Here is a 16,796-nt window from a genome sequence, read left to right as displayed (position 1 = left end):
AATAGTTTTAAATTTGATTTTTAGTTATTCTTTTTAAATAAATTGTTTTCTTATATTTTCTTTATTGAATATCCATTATCATGATTATTTTTGGTGTTGAAATAAGATTTTATTGTTTCTGTAGATTCTCATCATACAAAGTATGTACTGTGCAAATCATTAAGACTCTGCCTTGGATTTCTTATTTTATTTTTTTAGTGTATGGTCCCTCTCAGTTTAGCCAGCTCAGTTTTCCTCAGTGATGGTTTTCAGAAATAACCTATAAGTTAAACTGCCAATAATATTTCTCTTTTAATTAACATTGTATTTTACCATACGAAAAAGTTACTTTTTGTTTTATCTTCATATGCCACCAATATCTTCAGGACTACTAGCTTGACTAAGGTAACAATTTGTGGTGGTGAAAAAGTAAAGAAACATAATCTTCCCCGTGAACTCCCAATTACAAAAGATGTTCAAAAAAACTGAACAAATGTTGGGGTAGAGTAGGTAGGAGTCCTGTGCTAGATAGACAGTTGTACCAGATGACCTCTAAGATCATTTCTTACCACTCAGGAAATATTACTGTATTGGGTCACTGTTATTTATCTAACACAGCAAGAAGGAAATCTGTCTTTAAATAAAAGTAGATTATTAATATTTTTATCAAAGCATGTATAATGTAGCCTGCAATTCTTTTAAACATCAAGTTCACATTTGAAGATTTTATTAAAATAACTTCATATAATATACAGATCTTTAAATGTAAAGTTGAATGTGAGTAGTGTAATCAGTGTTCTGGATGCATATTTTACATTGATCTGTTTATGCTCTTTTGGTCAGTGTTCACCAGTAAAGCCAGCAGCCATTAGGGAGTTTCAAAAACCAGAAGACATGAGACGATATTCACATCAAAACAGGTTTGAAAAACAATTCTACTTATTTCTTTCCATCTTAAATTTCAGTAATAAGGTGTCATTTGAGTTTTGTGCAGCTTTTAGATACTGTGCTATATACTTTAGAGACCATGTATTTAAAACTAAGTGACAGTGTGCTTTTGTGTTCATGCCATAAAATAGAGGTAAAATTGATTCATTCTAAATTCAGATCACCTAAACTGTTACCTGTACAATTAATTGATTTGAAGGTACTTAATGGCAATGAGATTTTGTAGTGATAATGTGGATTCTTCCATAAAGAGGGCTTAAAATGTTCCCTTTGGCTTGAACCAGGCAGCTCATACTGCTGGTGGTACAAACAGGTCTAATCACTTTTATCTGTCTTTTTACTAATAAAATTAATAAAAAGCCAGCTGATAGGATAGTCATGCATATACCACCAATGGCTCAAGCCTCCCAGCAATGAGACATACAAATTATGGCCCCATCATGAATGTATTAAAGATTTTCAGAAGTCAGTTATTTATTTATTTATTTATTTATTGACGTGGTTCTGGGGATTGAACCCAGGGAATGGTGAGGTACATCCTCGGCTCTCCACCCTACCCACTCCAGCCTTTTGAGGCAGGGTCTTGCCCTGTTGCCCAGGCCAGCCTGGCACTTTACAACCTTCCTGGCTCAGCCTCCCAAGTAGCTGGGATTACAGATGTGCACCACCAGTACTGGTTCTCAATTTTTTTTTTTAACTTAAAGTTTTTATTGGATAACTAAGAGTTAGAGACAGTGATATGCCTTCTTATTTCTAACTCAATTATTGTGACCTTTCTACCACATTTAGTGACTCTCTACTTGTAAAATTAGTTTGATTGTTTAGAATGGGGCATCTCATTCTTGAATTCTAAAAGGTTTCCTGCCATAAACTTTATCTCAATAGTTGAAAAATTTCCAACTTTTGGTTCCTTTCTGGGTTTTTTTTTGGTACCAAGGATCAAACTCAGGTCCTTGCGCTTGCAGGGCAGGCAGCGGAACCACTGAGCTAAATCCCCAGCCCGGTTCCTTTCTGTTTTTACTTAAAACAGTAGTGCTAATGTGCCTATTCTCTTTTTTTTTTTGGTACCGGGGATCGAACTCGGGTCCTTGCGCTTGCACAGCAGGCGGCGAAACCACTGAGCTAAATCCCCGGCCCTAATGTGCCTCTTCTTAAATGACAGTAAATATATTATGTAAAACTGTCATACATAGTTCCTTATACTTCATAGAATATTAAAATTATCTCAGGGACTCTGATACAGATAGAATGAAGAAACTGTGGAGAAAATAATGAGAGAAAAAAGTCTTATAACTTGACCCTTTGTAGTCTTAGCCCTTATTTCCTAAAAGATTTGGTTAAATTTTATATGCTTTGAAATTTATCTCAGAATGACTTCTTTGAGAATCCAATTTCTCACACAGGTTTACTATTACATTTTTGCTCACCCTGTCAGACCTAGCTTTATCTCCTTTTCCTCTCACCTCCTGAGTCTATCCTTGGTGAGGCTCAAGTTCTCTAGGATGTAGTAGAAAGCCTCAAAGTGGAAGCTGGCTTTTTACTCAGCTACTTTATGTATTAGTTTTCAGTCACTTCTCTTTCAAATGTAGCAGTTTAAAACAATACTTACAGGGCTGGGGATTTAGCTCAGTGGTTTCACCACCTGCTGCGCAAGGGCAAGGACCCGAGTTCGATCCCCAGTACCAAAAAAAAAAAAAAACTTATGTATTACATTACAGTTCCATAGGATAGAGGACTAGGCAGACCCATCTGGTTCTCTGCTTAGGGTCCCACAAGGCCAAGGCCAAGGTGTTGGCTGACCTGGATTCCTGACTGGAGACTCTGGGACAGTGCACATTCAGCCTTGGGCATGTTGTTGGCAGGAGTCAGTTCCATACAGCTGTAGGGCTGAGCACCCTGTTCCTTTACAGCTGGCAGGTGAGAGTTATGCCCAGCCTTTAGAGGCCCCCGACATTTTTTGCTTCCTGGGTCCCTTCCATGCACAAGACAGCAGTGGCAGGCTGCATTTTTGAGACATTTTAAACCTTCTTAGCTTCCCTTCCTGCCCATCTCACAGGTTCTTTTGGCTTTCTCTTTTGCCTTTAAAGGCTCATGGTTATGTTATTAGGCCCACTTGGATCATCTCCCCATTGTAAGGTCAGCTGATTGGTAACTTATCTGCAAAGACCCTTTTGCTATACAGTACAACACATTCCCTGGAGTAAGACCAAGGGGCCAGGCCTGCCTAACACACTTTAATCAAGAGTTCCTGGTTTTAGATTTCTCTTTCAGAATCTGGATTATCAATATATTTTAAAAGATTATTTTATTCACCATTTTAGTTGTTTCCAGTGGAAGAGCCATTCAAGGTATTTAGTCTGATAGTGCTAGAAACTAACTCCACAATTTCTTTTTAATTGGGTATTTCAAATCACTAGATTCTAAGCCAGGCGTGGTACCGCTCACCTGTGATCCAGCGCTCTGGAGGCTGAAACAGCAGGAGGATTGCTGAGAGTTAAAGGTCGGACTGGGCTACATAGTGAGTTCAAGGCCAGTCTGAACTACATGAGACCCTGTCCCCCCAAAAAATCACTAGATTTTAGTACAGTCCTTAGATAAGAACACCATATGTTACCCTAGTAACTGATTAAACTCTTAAAATCAATACATCTTTTGTTTTGTTAGCAGGTATTTGCCAGATATCTACTGTATGCCAAGTACTTTTTTAGGAATGGGGTTGTAGGTACAAATGTCAGCCAAAGTTCCTGCCCTTCTGGGGCTTGCCTTCAAATGAATAATCATGAAGAACCTAGAAAGACAGAATTACCTCAGAATGCCTGAGAAAGCTCAGGCTCAGGCTTGGGAGATCTTGGTTCTTTGTGTCTCAGCGGTTGACAAACTGCTGCTTGCTCGCTGCTCCTCCTGGCCCTTTCCTCCTGAGGTGGAAAAGAAAACTGCTGTCTTCTCCCCAGTTCTCTTCCTCTCCCCTCATTCACTGGGCGTGTCCTCTTTTACAGTTCTCCCTCACAAGTCTCTCCGAGCGATAATAAAGGAAGGGGTACAGTAAACAGAAAGTTGAAATTGATGAATATTTTATAGTGATTTACCGAGATAGATTATATAACTTTTAAAGTAGAAACTAGCAAAAGTTACATATTTAAAAAATATCATAATACCATTTTTTAAAAAGGTCTGCTTATAAACTGAACAGTGTTTAGCTCAGGAGAGATGTATCGGCTGGGCCCTATAAAGTACACTGGCTTCTATAAGAAGCAGTATGGAATTGAAAGGCATTTGGGTAAAACCTGGAAGTTTTTGTTTTATTTTTCTATCAAGGTAGAAAAGCTCCTCACATTATGTGGTTTTGGGAGGGGGTACCAGAGATCGAACTTGGGACCTTACATTTGGGAGGCAGACGAGTGTAACACTGAGCTAAGTCCCCGGCTCCAATTATGTGATTTTTATAAAGAAAAGCAAAAAGAACTGCTCAAAGTCTGCCTTACAGAGATTAGAGTTACTTAGCTCAAAGAAATTGCAAGATTTGAAAGAGAGGCTAAATATGACCTGCAGTTGGTTTCCTATTTTCCTATGTTCTGTGCTTTGGGGATGGTGCCACTCCATTCCTTCTGACAATATTTCCTGAACACTGAAATGGTTCTGGTTCTCTTCCAGGTCCCTGATACCTTAGAGCTTACTCTTAAGTAGATATAGACAAATACATGTCTCAAATATGTGTTAAATTCTGCTAAGTACTATGAAAAAAAATAAAGCAGAGTGAAAGATGTGGTAGTGTCAAGTGAAGGAGAGTGAGAGCAGTGTGTTACGGGGTGATGATATTTCAGTGGAAACCTGACCGTGTGAGGGAACAGTGCTCTGTTCTCTAGGCAGAGGGCCTGAGGGAGGGGCATGCATGTTTAAAAATCACCAAGGAAGCTGGGCATGCTGGTGCACACCTGTGATCCCAGCACCCAGGAGGCCACAAGTTTGAGTCCAATCTGGGCTCCATGGTGAGTTCACAGCCAGCCTGAGCCACATAGTGAGACCTTGCCTCAAAAAACAAAACAGAGGGCCGGGGGATTTAGCTCAGTGGTTCCGCCACCTGCCTCACAAGTGCAAGGTCCAGAGTTCAATCCCCGGTACCAGGAAGAAAAAAAGCAGGGATGGGGATTTAGTGCAATGGCACTGTGCCTGCCTCGCAAATGCAAGGTCCTGAGTTTGATCCCTGGTACCAGGGAAAAAAACAAAACAAAAAACAACACCTAAAATCAAGGACCAAAGCTTATGTACATAGGGAGGGGAGGGGGCATGAGTGAGGAATGGGATGAAATAAAATTTATTAAATAAATGTGGAATCTCTGAAAAAAACTCTAGAAGTCTGAACAAAGCAGAACAGGTTTGGGGAATGAGATGAGAGTTGGGCTGTGGTTATACTCTGCTTAAGGTGCTTGGACAGCCACTTGGAAGTATTGACTAAGGTGTTCAAAATATGAGTTTGAGGTAAAGTGAATTAGGGTGGGAACATCTAGCAAAAGAAAAGCAGCAAGGTGGTCAGGAGATGGAGAAAAAGGGTGATGTCTCAAGCTAAATGAAAAGTGGTATAAAAAGTTTAGAGAAGGATAAACAGTGTCACAAAACTGATAGGTTTGGTAAGGCAAGGACTGAGAATTAACTGCTGGACTTGGGAGTATGTATTGTGCCGGACTCAGGAGCTGAAAGAGCAATTTAGTGGAGTTGTTAGGACAACATCCAGATTACAGCCAGCATAAAATAAACTGGTGCAACAAAGGAGAGACAGTGAATAATGACCAGCTTTGTAAAGACATTTTGTTGTAAAAAGAGGGTAGATAGCTAGGTCTTCTGGCACCCACCTATAGTCCCAGCTACTTGGAGGCTGAGACAAGAGGATCACAAGTCTGAGGTCAGCCTGGACAACTTCTATAACTGGACAGCTCATAGTTTAAAAAAAAAAAGAAGGCCAGGGGTGTGATCCAGGGTAGAGCATTTGTATAACATGTGAAAGGCCCTGGGTTCAATCCCCCAGTACTACAAAGGAAAATAGAAGGTTAAAGAAAGGAAAGGAAAAGGAAAGAGGGTACAGAAATTTAGTAAAACAAAGGTGTAAAAGATACCTATTAGATACTCTAGTAGGTAGAGTATAGAAGATACTCTATTAGATTAAAAAGCATTGTTAAAATAGCACTCAAAGGTGGGGATTTAGCTCAGTGGTACTTTGCCTGCCTTGCAAGTGCAAGGTTCTGAGTTGGATCCCTGGTACCAAGAAACAAAAACAATAAAGCAGCATTCAAATCAGGGCACATACACCTGCTTGGGATGGGTTTATTTGGTCCTTTTTGTATTTTGGTCAGTTTATCTACAGATGGCTAGTAAAAGCTATGGGGAATTTTTGCAGTGAAATTAGTAATCTGGGGACAAAGCTGTAGTTAATTCTAAATACATAATCATTAGAGTATTCTTTTTATGGTGTTCGATAAATGTGCAATATCTTATTTAACCTTCCTGACATCTCTTTGAGGTACAAAATAATTATCCTCAATTTATAAAGAGGAAATTGAGGTATGGGGAAGTTAAATACATTTCCTCATTCATTGAATTAGGCCACACCATAGAGACTGGTCTGGTTCTGTGAGCAAGTGTGAATACATGAGATTATTGCCCAAGCATGCACATAAGCTGAGACTGCTCCCCACTGCCTGTTATTTTATCTGGGTTGAGTGCTGTGGATGTGAGTATAGCAGCCTCGGCAGACTGCTGTGTCCCTGTATTAGTAGGGATGCAATTGGGGGCTGAGGGTGTAGCTCAGTAGTAGCATCTTGCCTAGCATGCACAAGGCCATGGGTTCAATCCCCAGCACTGCCAAAAAAGAAGAGGCAACAGGAAACTATGAAAACTTTCACAGTTTTATTTTTATTTTCTGTACAGCAATCTTCAGTACATTTAAATACCTTGACAGGCTAATAATCAGTTTTTAATTTCAAGTCGGAAATGTCAGAAAGTCACAACTCCACCATTTTTAGTTTCAGATGGAAATGTGATTATAGAGACTTGAAACACTAAGTCAGCTTCAAAAAAAGAAAAATACCGAAATTATAAGAATTAATAAACAAGTAGCCCTTCCTCCCCCTTTTTAGCGTCAAATAGGGTTTTACCTTTTTCTTGAGAATAAAAATCACCCAGGCATGGTAGTGCACACCTATAATCTCATGTACTCTGAAGACTGAGGCAGGAGGATGGCAAGTTTGAGGCCAGCTTGGGCAATTTATTGAGACTTTGTCTCAATTTTTTTTTTTTTTTTGGTACCTGGAATTGAACTCGGAAACTTGCACTTGAAGGCAGGCGCCAGAAACACGGAGCTAAATCCCCAGCCCTCTTGTCTCAAAATTTTAAAAGGTCTGGGGATATAGCTCAGTGGTAGAGCTCTTGGCTACCATTGAGAGGCCCTGGATTCTCCATTATCACAAAGAAAAAAAAAATAGTCTTACTTTTGCTATTAAAATTGTTTCAAGGTTGAAAATGGCAGTAGGAATTTTTTTTTTTTTTTTTTTGTCCCAGGGATTGAACTCAGGACCTTCCATTTTCGAGGTAGGAAGCGGCACCACTGAACTAAATCCCCAGCCTGAGAGTAGGAATTCTTGTTTTTTGGTACCAGGGATTGAACTTGGGTCCTTGTGCTTGCACAGCAGGCGGCAAAACCACTGAGCTAAATCCCCAACCCCTGGAATTCTTTATAAGTGTAGTTACTAGGTTCTGTATGACTCCAGATTTCTTTTTCTTTTTTTTTTTTTTGGTACCGGGGATCAAACTCGGGTCCTTACACTTGCACAGCAGGCAGCGAAACCACTGAGCTAGATCCCCGGCCCCTCCAGATTTCTTTTTGATGAAATGGCTTTGTATATAAAAGCATCTCAGTTTACACAAATCTTGTTTCAAACGTGGTAGCAAAGAAGATAGTTTTATGTATGTTATAAAGAAATGGTACCACTTGAAATTGATCTCAACTAAGTATATTACAGTGCTGGCCGTCACAAACAGTTGTTAGCTGGCTGTAATCAGGGATATCATCTCGGGAAACATGAGTTGGAAGCATCAGTGTTACTATGGTTTAATTTAATGACTCAGGCTAAGGTTTACAAAATGAAGTTACTCTTGTAGCACTAACTAGACAGCTTGCCTGTTATTAGTAGAAAGCTTCATTGATAATAAAAAAAGTTTCCCTTATGTTTGTTGTGTTATCAAAAAGTTTTTTTCTTTTTCTGGATCAGGGTTCCAGTTGAGCCACCTTCTCTCTTGTCACTATCACCAAGCCACAATCAGGTAATTTTTAGTTTGTTTCTTTATTTATTTTTGCTGTTTTAATTTTGATTTTTAAAAACTTAGATGGTTTTCTTTTATAATACTTAAATTGCCACTTATCTCTAAACTTTACTACTTGTCTTCTCTGTTAATACAGTATATGCACATGATACTTGCTGTTAACAGTGTTTTCAGACGCCCTAACCCTAACTGCAATCCCACTTTTGTATGCAAAATGATTCTTTTGTTGCAGCTTCCACACACAGACTTGGAAGTGCACCGGAGAAGAGAACAGTTGGTAGAACGTGCTCGGAGAGAAGCACAGCTGGCAGCCCTGCAATACGAGGAGGAGAAAATGAGGACCAAGCAGATTCAGAGAGAGGCTGTCCTGGACTTTGTCAAGGTGAGGCATTTGAACTCATCACTGATACTCTAAAAGTAATTTAGTGACTTAGCGAGACCTTATCTCAAAATTTAAAAAAAAAATTTTTTTAACAGGTTGGAAATGTAGCTCAGTACAGAGGCCCTAGGTTCAATCCCCAGTAGTGGCAGAAAGGGGAAGACTAATTTTTATATAGCCTCTCAAAAACTAAGCAAAATTCTGTATTGGTTTATGTAATCTTTTTTTTTTTTCGTTCTGGTAATCGAACTTGGGACCTTGCGCTTGCGAGGCAGGCAGCGGAACCACTGAGCTAAATCCTTGGTGGTCTATGTAATCTTTATAATAGGGAAAGATGAGAATGTTCATGTTTCACAAAGAAAGAAGCTGCCATTCTAGGAAAACCAATCAATGTAGTCATCACAGTTAATTAGTTTTCAATCAGAAGACAAACCTAAAGCTGAGCTTGGTCGTGCATCCCTGTAATCCCAGCACTCGGGAAGCTGAGGCAGGAGAATCACGAGTTGGAGGCCAATCTAAACTACAGAGTGCAACCCTGTCTTAGGGAAAAAAAAAAAGACAAACTTAAAAATTTTAAAGCCTAACTTATTCCCTTGTTCATTTATTGATTTTGAGTGAGTGAGGGTTGTTTGTTTTGTTTTGCATTGAGACAGGGTCTCACTTTTTAGTTCAGCCTAGCCTGAATTCACTGTGTAGCCCAGGCTGAACTCAGACTTGCAGCCATCCTCCTGTCTCAGCCTCTCTCGAGTGCTGGGACTCCAGGAATGCATCACCTTGCCCTGTTTATTTATTGATTTAACAGACCTTTATGGAGTCCTGGTTATATGCCTGTACAAGGAATATAAAAATGCATAAAATACAAGTTCTGTCCAACAGGACAGTTTAGATCATGTCATAAATGAATGAGTGAATAACAGCTTATTAGTAAAACACTGATTTTAAGTCAAAGATGAGGGAAGAGTATCATCAGACTTGACCTCAGAAGGAGATGCTAGGGAACTCGAGAATGGAATGGAGGTGCTTCATTGTTTTGAGCACCCACCCTCCACTCTTAAATTAAATCCTTCTATGCCTCTTTTTTAATCAGCTGGGTATGGTGGTGCATGCCTATAATCCCAGCACCAGGGAGGCTGAGGCAGGATTCCCATTAGTTCTAGGCTACATAGTGAGTTCTTGGGCAGCCTGAACTACATAGTGACACCCTGTCTCAAAATACAAAAAAACAAACAAAAAATGGAATGACAGGCCGGGGATTTAGCTCAGTGGTTCTGCCGCTTGCCTTGCAAGCAATAAGGACCCAAGTTCGATCCCCGGTACCAAAAAGAAAGGAATGAGTAGGCATTGTACAGCTAGGAAGAAAGGAACAGTTAAAAAATGGGTTCATTCCATGGGGATTTAGCTCAGTGGCACTGCACCTGCCTTGCAAGCGCAGGGTCCTGAGTTCAATCCCCAGGACCCCCCAAAAAAGCCAAAAAAATGGGTTCATTCCAGATTGAGGGAATAAATCAGTCAGGAGCTAGGAATAAGCTCATACAACTTGTTTTGTTTTGTTATGTTTAATTTTATTTTATCCCATTTTCCCCCCTTAATCCCCCTCCCCTCCCTAAATACAAAAGCTTTATTTCCATTTTATTCCTTCTATTTTGAGTTTTTTCTTGTCACTTCCTTCCTTCCTCCCTCCCTTCTCCCTTGTTCCCCTTCCTATTTGAACACTTTCTTCCCATTTCCCAACATCCATTATACATCTCGGTCCTTATTTCCACATTCATTTTCTCACGACAGAGAAACAATGCGATATTTAAACATATGTGTCCAATTTATTTCACTTAAGAGTATGGTCTCAAGGTCCATCCATTTAGCTATAAATGTCTGAAGTTCATCCTTCTTTATGGCAGAGTAGTACTCCATTGTATAAAAAAACCCATATCATCTTTATCCACTCATCAACAACTTGTTATTTAAAATAATGATACTGGGCCGGGGATTTAGCTGAGTGGTTATGCCGTCTGCTGAGCAAGTGCAAGGACCCAAGTTCAATCCCTGGTATCAAAATAAATAAATAAATAATAAAATAATGATACTTAGCTGGGCATGGTGGCACACAGCTGTAGTCCCATTATTTGAGAGGCTGAGGCAGGAGTAACCCTAAGACTTTGAGACTATCCTGGGCTACATAATGAGTTCAAGGCCAGCCTGATCTTAAAAAGACCCTGTTTCAAAAAAACCAAAAATAAATAAAATAATGGAAGGAAATACCAACTTGATTAGAGTTTGTGTTGATGAAAAATAGAAAAAATAAGTTGATGAGATGGTTAAGATGATGATAATAATACTTCCTAAAATTTACTGAATGCTTACTATATACCCAAGGTGCTGTTCTAAGAACTTTATATGTTAACTCATTTAATTCCCAGTAGTCTTATAAAATAGATACAATTATTTTCTTGTTGTGATAGCAGTTTGCCTAAGGCTAAGGTTAAATACTCAGCTAGTAAGTGGGTAGGGGCCATCCCCTGCTCTGACCCCAGTACCAATTCTGCCTCTCAGGAAATGATACGACTGACACTTAGATACCCCAGGTGCTGTGTGTTTTACCTAAGTTAATATTTAGCTTGCCTTTGTAGAAGTTCCCTAGCTAGTAAGAGCTACTCACCCTGCAGACATTCATGGATGCATGTTAGATTAGAGAGTGACCTTGATCTGTTAGGCAGAAGAAACAGAAATTTTTAAGTAGGAGAAAACAGGAGAAGAGATACTTCTGCAAAAGTAGTCTACTCATGTTATAACAGGTTGGGAAGAAAGAGACGAGAAGGAGGAAAGTAGAGTAGAAAGTAATTGCAATAATTAGACAGTGCTGCAAAATAAAGGCATTAAAGTGGATGATTCCTAAAATGCCAGAGAGCTGGTAGTGTTGCAATACTGGCAGGAGCTGGGAGTCAGAAATATCTGAATTTTAATCCACCTTTCCCACTCACTATGTGCTTGACTTTGCAAAAATTACTGAGCTATTTTGTGCCTTGAGTTTCCTCATATGTACACTATTTAACAATTAAATGTTAACTATTTCAGAATTATTATACATGTTCCTAATAATACTAGTATGGTAGCTGCTGTGAGTCTAGCATTGTGGGAATAATGTACAATTTGGAATCAGGAGACAGGTATAAATCTCATTTATGCTACTTACCAACTTTGTGACCTTGTATTTCTCCCACAACTTGATTTTTCATCTCTAAGCAAATGTAATTATGATATTTGTTTATTTCACAGAGGAAGAAGACAGGGAGGTAGGTTTTGTAGAGATGGGAAAGGAGATCTAAGGATGGGACAGAGGGCCAGGAGGGGAAGGGGAGGTAAAAATGATGAAGATTGCTTTGTATATGTACCAGCTGTCCAAGAGGAATATAATTATTACCCATCTCAAATACATACCAGAAAAAAAAGATATACTGTGTGTAAAAACACATTATAAAACACTAAGTACAGTGTCATGTTGGACATTGAATGTGGGTTGATAGTAGGGTTTCCACCTAGAGTGCACAGCCTGTTGAGAATACCTGAGATTCAGCTGGTAGAAAGCTAGAGCTGTTAGCAATAGCATGGTATTTAAAGGGGTTAGAATGAGTTCATTGAGAGAAAACAGGGAGGGTTCAATTGATGTGTGTGTATGTAGGTATACATACAAGTTTTTAAAAATTTCTGCTTATGAATGCTTATAGAATACAATGGTACAGGCTGCCAGTGGTGGTATACACCTGTAATCCTAGCACTTGGGAGGCTGAGGCAGGAGGATCACTGCGAGTTTGAACCCAGCCAAGGCTGCATAGCAAGTTCGACACCAGCCTCAACTCCAAAGCGAGATCTTGTCTCTCACACACACACAAAACTTAAAATATTCAGTGATACAGTTGTGGGATTTTTTTTAAATTTAAATTGTAACATACTGTACTTAAGGCAAATCGTAGCCTACTGTACTTACTACATCTTAAGTAGTAAATCTAGAAAAGTATTGTATTTAAGAAATGAAGAAATAGGGCCGGGGATTTAGCTCAGTGGTTTTGCCACCTGCTGCGCAAGGGCAAGGACCCGAGTTTGATCCCCAGTACCAAAAATTAAAAAATAAAATAAAAAGAAAAAAAAGAAATGAAGAAATAAGTGTGATTAGTAAACAAAACTTATCATTTCTAGTAACCTACATTCTAACCAACTTCCCTTTTGGCTTTGGGGATCTAGCAAAAAGCATCACAAAATCCACAAAAACAACAATCCCCGATGGATAATGAGGTAAGTCTGTGCAATCACCTTTTCTTTGGAATTTATTATTTTTCCCATGGAAGTGAAATGTGCATGTGATTATCCTGTTTTCAGTGGTCAGAATATTGCCATATTCTTTCCATCACAAAATTCTACTTACAAAGAAAAGATGATGTAGGCGGGAGAGTTGTGTCAGAAGCCAGAGGTCTAGTCTGGTGTGGTGGCTCATGCCTGTAATCCCACCACTCAGGAGGCTGAGGCAGGGGAATCACCATGAAATCAAGGCCAGCCTGGGCTACATGGTGAGTTCAAGGCCATCCCAAACTACATAGTGAGACCTGTCTCCCCCGCCAAGACAAGAAAAAGTTATGAGTCAGGATTCTATCTCATCTGCCCATGCACCCTTCCCAAAGGCTCTCTCACCCTCCCTGGCTCTGCTGGCTACACCAGGCCCTTCTCACCCATTGCAGTGTCCAGGTCATGAGAGAGAATTCTTAGACCTGCATCTAATGTGTGTGACTAATGTTGCTATTAAACAAAAAGACTCCAGATTTCACCTTCAGTGGTTATTTCAGTGTTATCAGTTAAAGTCTGTGCACATTAGTTTTATAATATTAGCCAGTCCTGAGCACAGTGGCACACATCTATTAATCCCAGCACTTGGGAGGCTGAGGCAGGAGGATTGCCGTGAGTTCAAGCCCAGCCTAGCCTACATAGCATGACCCTGTCTCAAAAAAAAGATATATACAGTACATTTCATTATGAATAAATGTGTGATATTAATTAATATTAACTGCTTAACCTTTTAAAAATGTATGCATTTACTTTGGTCTGAAGAAATGAAGCTTACTGGGCCAGGGATTTAGCTCAGTGACACCTCACCTGCCTTGCAAGTGCAAGGTCCTGAGTTCCATCCCTGGTACTGCAAAAAAAACCCCAAACAAACAAAGAAATGAAGCTTACAGAATGAATTCTAATATAGTTGATGTTTTAACTGACTATTTCTCTTTACTTTTAACCTTATAATTTTTTCAACTTATGATTCTCACTTTAAAAAATACATAAAGACATTGTTTTGTGTCAATTTTAACTTTGCCTCAGAAGGTTTTTAGGTAGTGAGATCATATTTGAAGTTGTTTAAACTCTTTGGAAGAAAATCAGGGCTCAGAATTAATTTATTGGCTATTGCAGTGCATTGGTGTAGATGATTGTGAATGTGGTCCCTGTGTCAGCATCTTCAAGAATGTGGCTTAATATATCTCTGTCCTCGTGGGTGTTTGTTTGAAATGCATTACTTGTGTGCGTAGTTTGCTTTTGACATTGCTTCATTTTTCTCCACCTCTCCAGTGTCCCTTCCCACCCAGAAGGTCTCAGCACACTGATGATAGTGCCTTGTTAGTGGTAAGATTTATGAAAAACGAAGTTCTACATTGCTGTGTCTGGAGATTGAAGAGCAGCTATAAATACCACATGAATACCATAAAACATGATGAGTGTCACTGCTGAAAGTTTTGTAGGAGCCAGATCTGTGTCCTTTTCTTGCCATCCATGTTACGTGGTGTTCAAGGGCTACAGATGAGATTCATAGTCTCCGTGGTGCTTCCCAAGGAAAAGCATTTGCATTAAGAGCTGTACTGGCTTTGTCTTTGTGAGGTGTAACACACTAGGGTCCTGTCACCCCTCCACACCCCTCATTGAACTTGGGACCTTGGCTTGCACCTTACCAGGCAGCTCCGGTGCCACTGAGCTACATCCCAGGCCTGGAGGCGTAACACACTATCAGCCTTTTAAACAGCTTCTCGTTCCAGCTGCACTTTATTAATTGTTAATTTGGCTCATGAGTCACCTGTGTGTTAAGTGGGTTCCCTTACTCCATGGCACTAATTATACAACTTTACATTTGGCATTTTATTTTATTGTGTATTTTAAGCTGAAATCCCAAATTTAGGTTCTAAATACTGACATCTCAAGATTATCCCTCCACTCATTTTTAGACTCAGGAAAACATTACTGGGAATGATAACTAGTGATAATTTTTAACACTAGTTTCCTTTTTTGTTTAGTTTAGTTTAGTTTTGGGGGTTTTCTTTTTTGAGATGGGCTCGCTGTGTAGCTGAGGCTGGCCTTGAACTTGTGACAATCATCCTGCCTCAGCCTCCCAAGTGCTGGAATACAAGCACACACCCAACTAACATTGGTTTACTTCTCTTTTTCTTTTTTTCTTTTTTTGGTACTGGGGATCAAACTCGGGACCTTGTGCTTGCAAGGCAGGTGCCGGAACTACTGAGCTAAATCCCCAGCTCTGGTTTACTTTTTATTGCCTTTTTCACCAACTGAAAATTACTATATCATGAAGCTCTAAAGTTTTAACTTTTATAAGCCTTGCAAGAAAATTCTCACCATTTGTAGAATTTCTTTTCCCATCATATTTTATGCTATTATTTTTATGGTAATATCAAAACCTAGCAGTTCAAAAGTCTAGTGTCTGCAGCAAGTCCTATGTTACATGCTAGAAATGCTGCCGTGTGTGTACCGTGTGAGTCGCATGCCTTGACCATCAGATTGCTGCTATGCAGCTCCCACTGTCTTATTAAAATTTCAGTATATTCTGCAAGTTTCATTTTCTTTGAGATGGATAAAGCACATTTTAACTGGGTAGATCTTAAAGATGACAACCCCTGGAATCTGGAGGGTTTTTCTGTTTTTGTTTTTGTTTTTTTGGTACTGGGGATCGAACTCTGGTCCTTGAACTTGCAAGGCAGGCAGCTGAACCACTGAGCTAAATCCCCAGCCTGGAGTTTTATTGGAAGTGAATTAGCATGAGAAGTCAAAAATACTGTAAATTAATGTAAGGAAATAGGGCCTCTAGATGCAAAAGTATCTTGCTTCTCAAGGCAAATTTAAGAGTTAAAATTAAAAATGATCACCATTCTACAGATGATTACTGAGATAGAAAATGTCTTGTCAAGGCCATATCAGTAGACCTTAGATCTGGCTGGCTCAGGACCTGCAGAAGAGACACTGTACTGTATTGCCTTCCATACTGGAACTGAACCAGTTTGTAAAAGAAAAAGTAGAGTTTGGAAAGAAAACAGCAAAATGCCCTTAACATGAAATTTGAAATAACCTTCAGCCATTCATCAAAAAGTTACACTTGTATTTTAGTTAAAAGTATTCATGTCTGACCTCCTAAGTTAAATGGCCTTTAAAAGCAAGATGTTTCTTCTAAATTGGATGGCCTTTAAAAAGCATATCTTTTCTTTTTTTTTTTGGTACCGGGGATTGAACTCGGGTTCTTGTGCTTGCTCAGCAGGCGGCGAAACCACTGAGCTAAAAAGCATATCTTGTATTTCTTTGTATGCCAAATAGTGTCCAACCAACAGTAGGCAAAGAATCCTATTTTAAATTCTGTCTCTGACCTTCTCAGAACTACTCTTCAGAGGCTTCATGTTGCTCCTATCTAAACCTCTTCCCATGGCTTCGAAGCTTTTTCGGGCTCTGGCTGCTCCCACCTCTCCAGCCTCATCTCTGGACTCACTCTACCAGCATTTTCCCAGCTCCCCAGATAGTTCAGTTCTTTCCCACCTCAGAACATTCGCCAATGCTGTCCCTCCACACTGAGCCTCTCCCTCCCACAGATGCCTGGTCGATCCTCACTCAGCAGTCACGGACAGCTTAAATGTCTCATCTTTAAAGTGGCTTTTCTGTGTCCTAGCCTCAAATCAAATTTATGTCTTCCTCAGTGGTGCTGCACCTGCCTCGCACGTGCAAGGTCCTGAGTTCAATCCCTGGTACCAAAAAAAAGGAAACAAATTTATGTCTTCACTGTTACTTTTTAGTTTTTTATATATTTTTATTAGTGTATATTAATTTTACAAAATATTGGCTTTCAGTGTGCTATTTTTATATATGTATATAACAGTTT

The 16,796-nt window shown here is 39.5% G+C and overlaps 1 protein-coding gene across 9 annotated transcripts in view; it reads left to right on the top strand.

The window, feature by feature from the left end:
* The window catches only part of Lrch3 (leucine rich repeats and calponin homology domain containing 3), a 100,115-nt gene that overhangs the window by 60,398 nt on the left and 22,921 nt on the right, over nucleotides 1–16,796 (top strand). For 6 of the 9 annotated variants that reach the window (XM_087186612.1, XM_087186616.1, XM_087186618.1 and 3 more), the window contains exons 10-13: nucleotides 823–899; nucleotides 8,187–8,238; nucleotides 8,471–8,620; nucleotides 12,851–12,901. In XM_087186612.1, coding sequence (XP_087042738.1) covers nucleotides 823–899; nucleotides 8,187–8,238; nucleotides 8,471–8,620; nucleotides 12,851–12,901 — 330 coding nt within the window. Of the gene's footprint in view, nucleotides 1–822; nucleotides 900–8,186; nucleotides 8,239–8,470; nucleotides 8,621–12,850; nucleotides 12,902–14,218; nucleotides 14,273–16,796 lie in introns of all 9 variants that reach the window. The other 3 variants (XM_087186617.1, XM_087186613.1, XM_087186620.1) reach the window with 1 other exon arrangement.

The sequence above is a fragment of the Heterocephalus glaber genome, unplaced genomic scaffold (genome assembly GCF_053883595.1).
Source record: "Heterocephalus glaber isolate CG9 unplaced genomic scaffold, H.glaber_assembly_v1.0 deba00001504, whole genome shotgun sequence".
In the NCBI taxonomy this organism is placed as follows: domain Eukaryota; kingdom Metazoa; phylum Chordata; class Mammalia; order Rodentia; family Bathyergidae; genus Heterocephalus; species Heterocephalus glaber.
The sequence above is the reverse complement of the archived record's forward strand: the minus strand, read 5'-3'. Positions and strand labels throughout refer to the sequence as shown.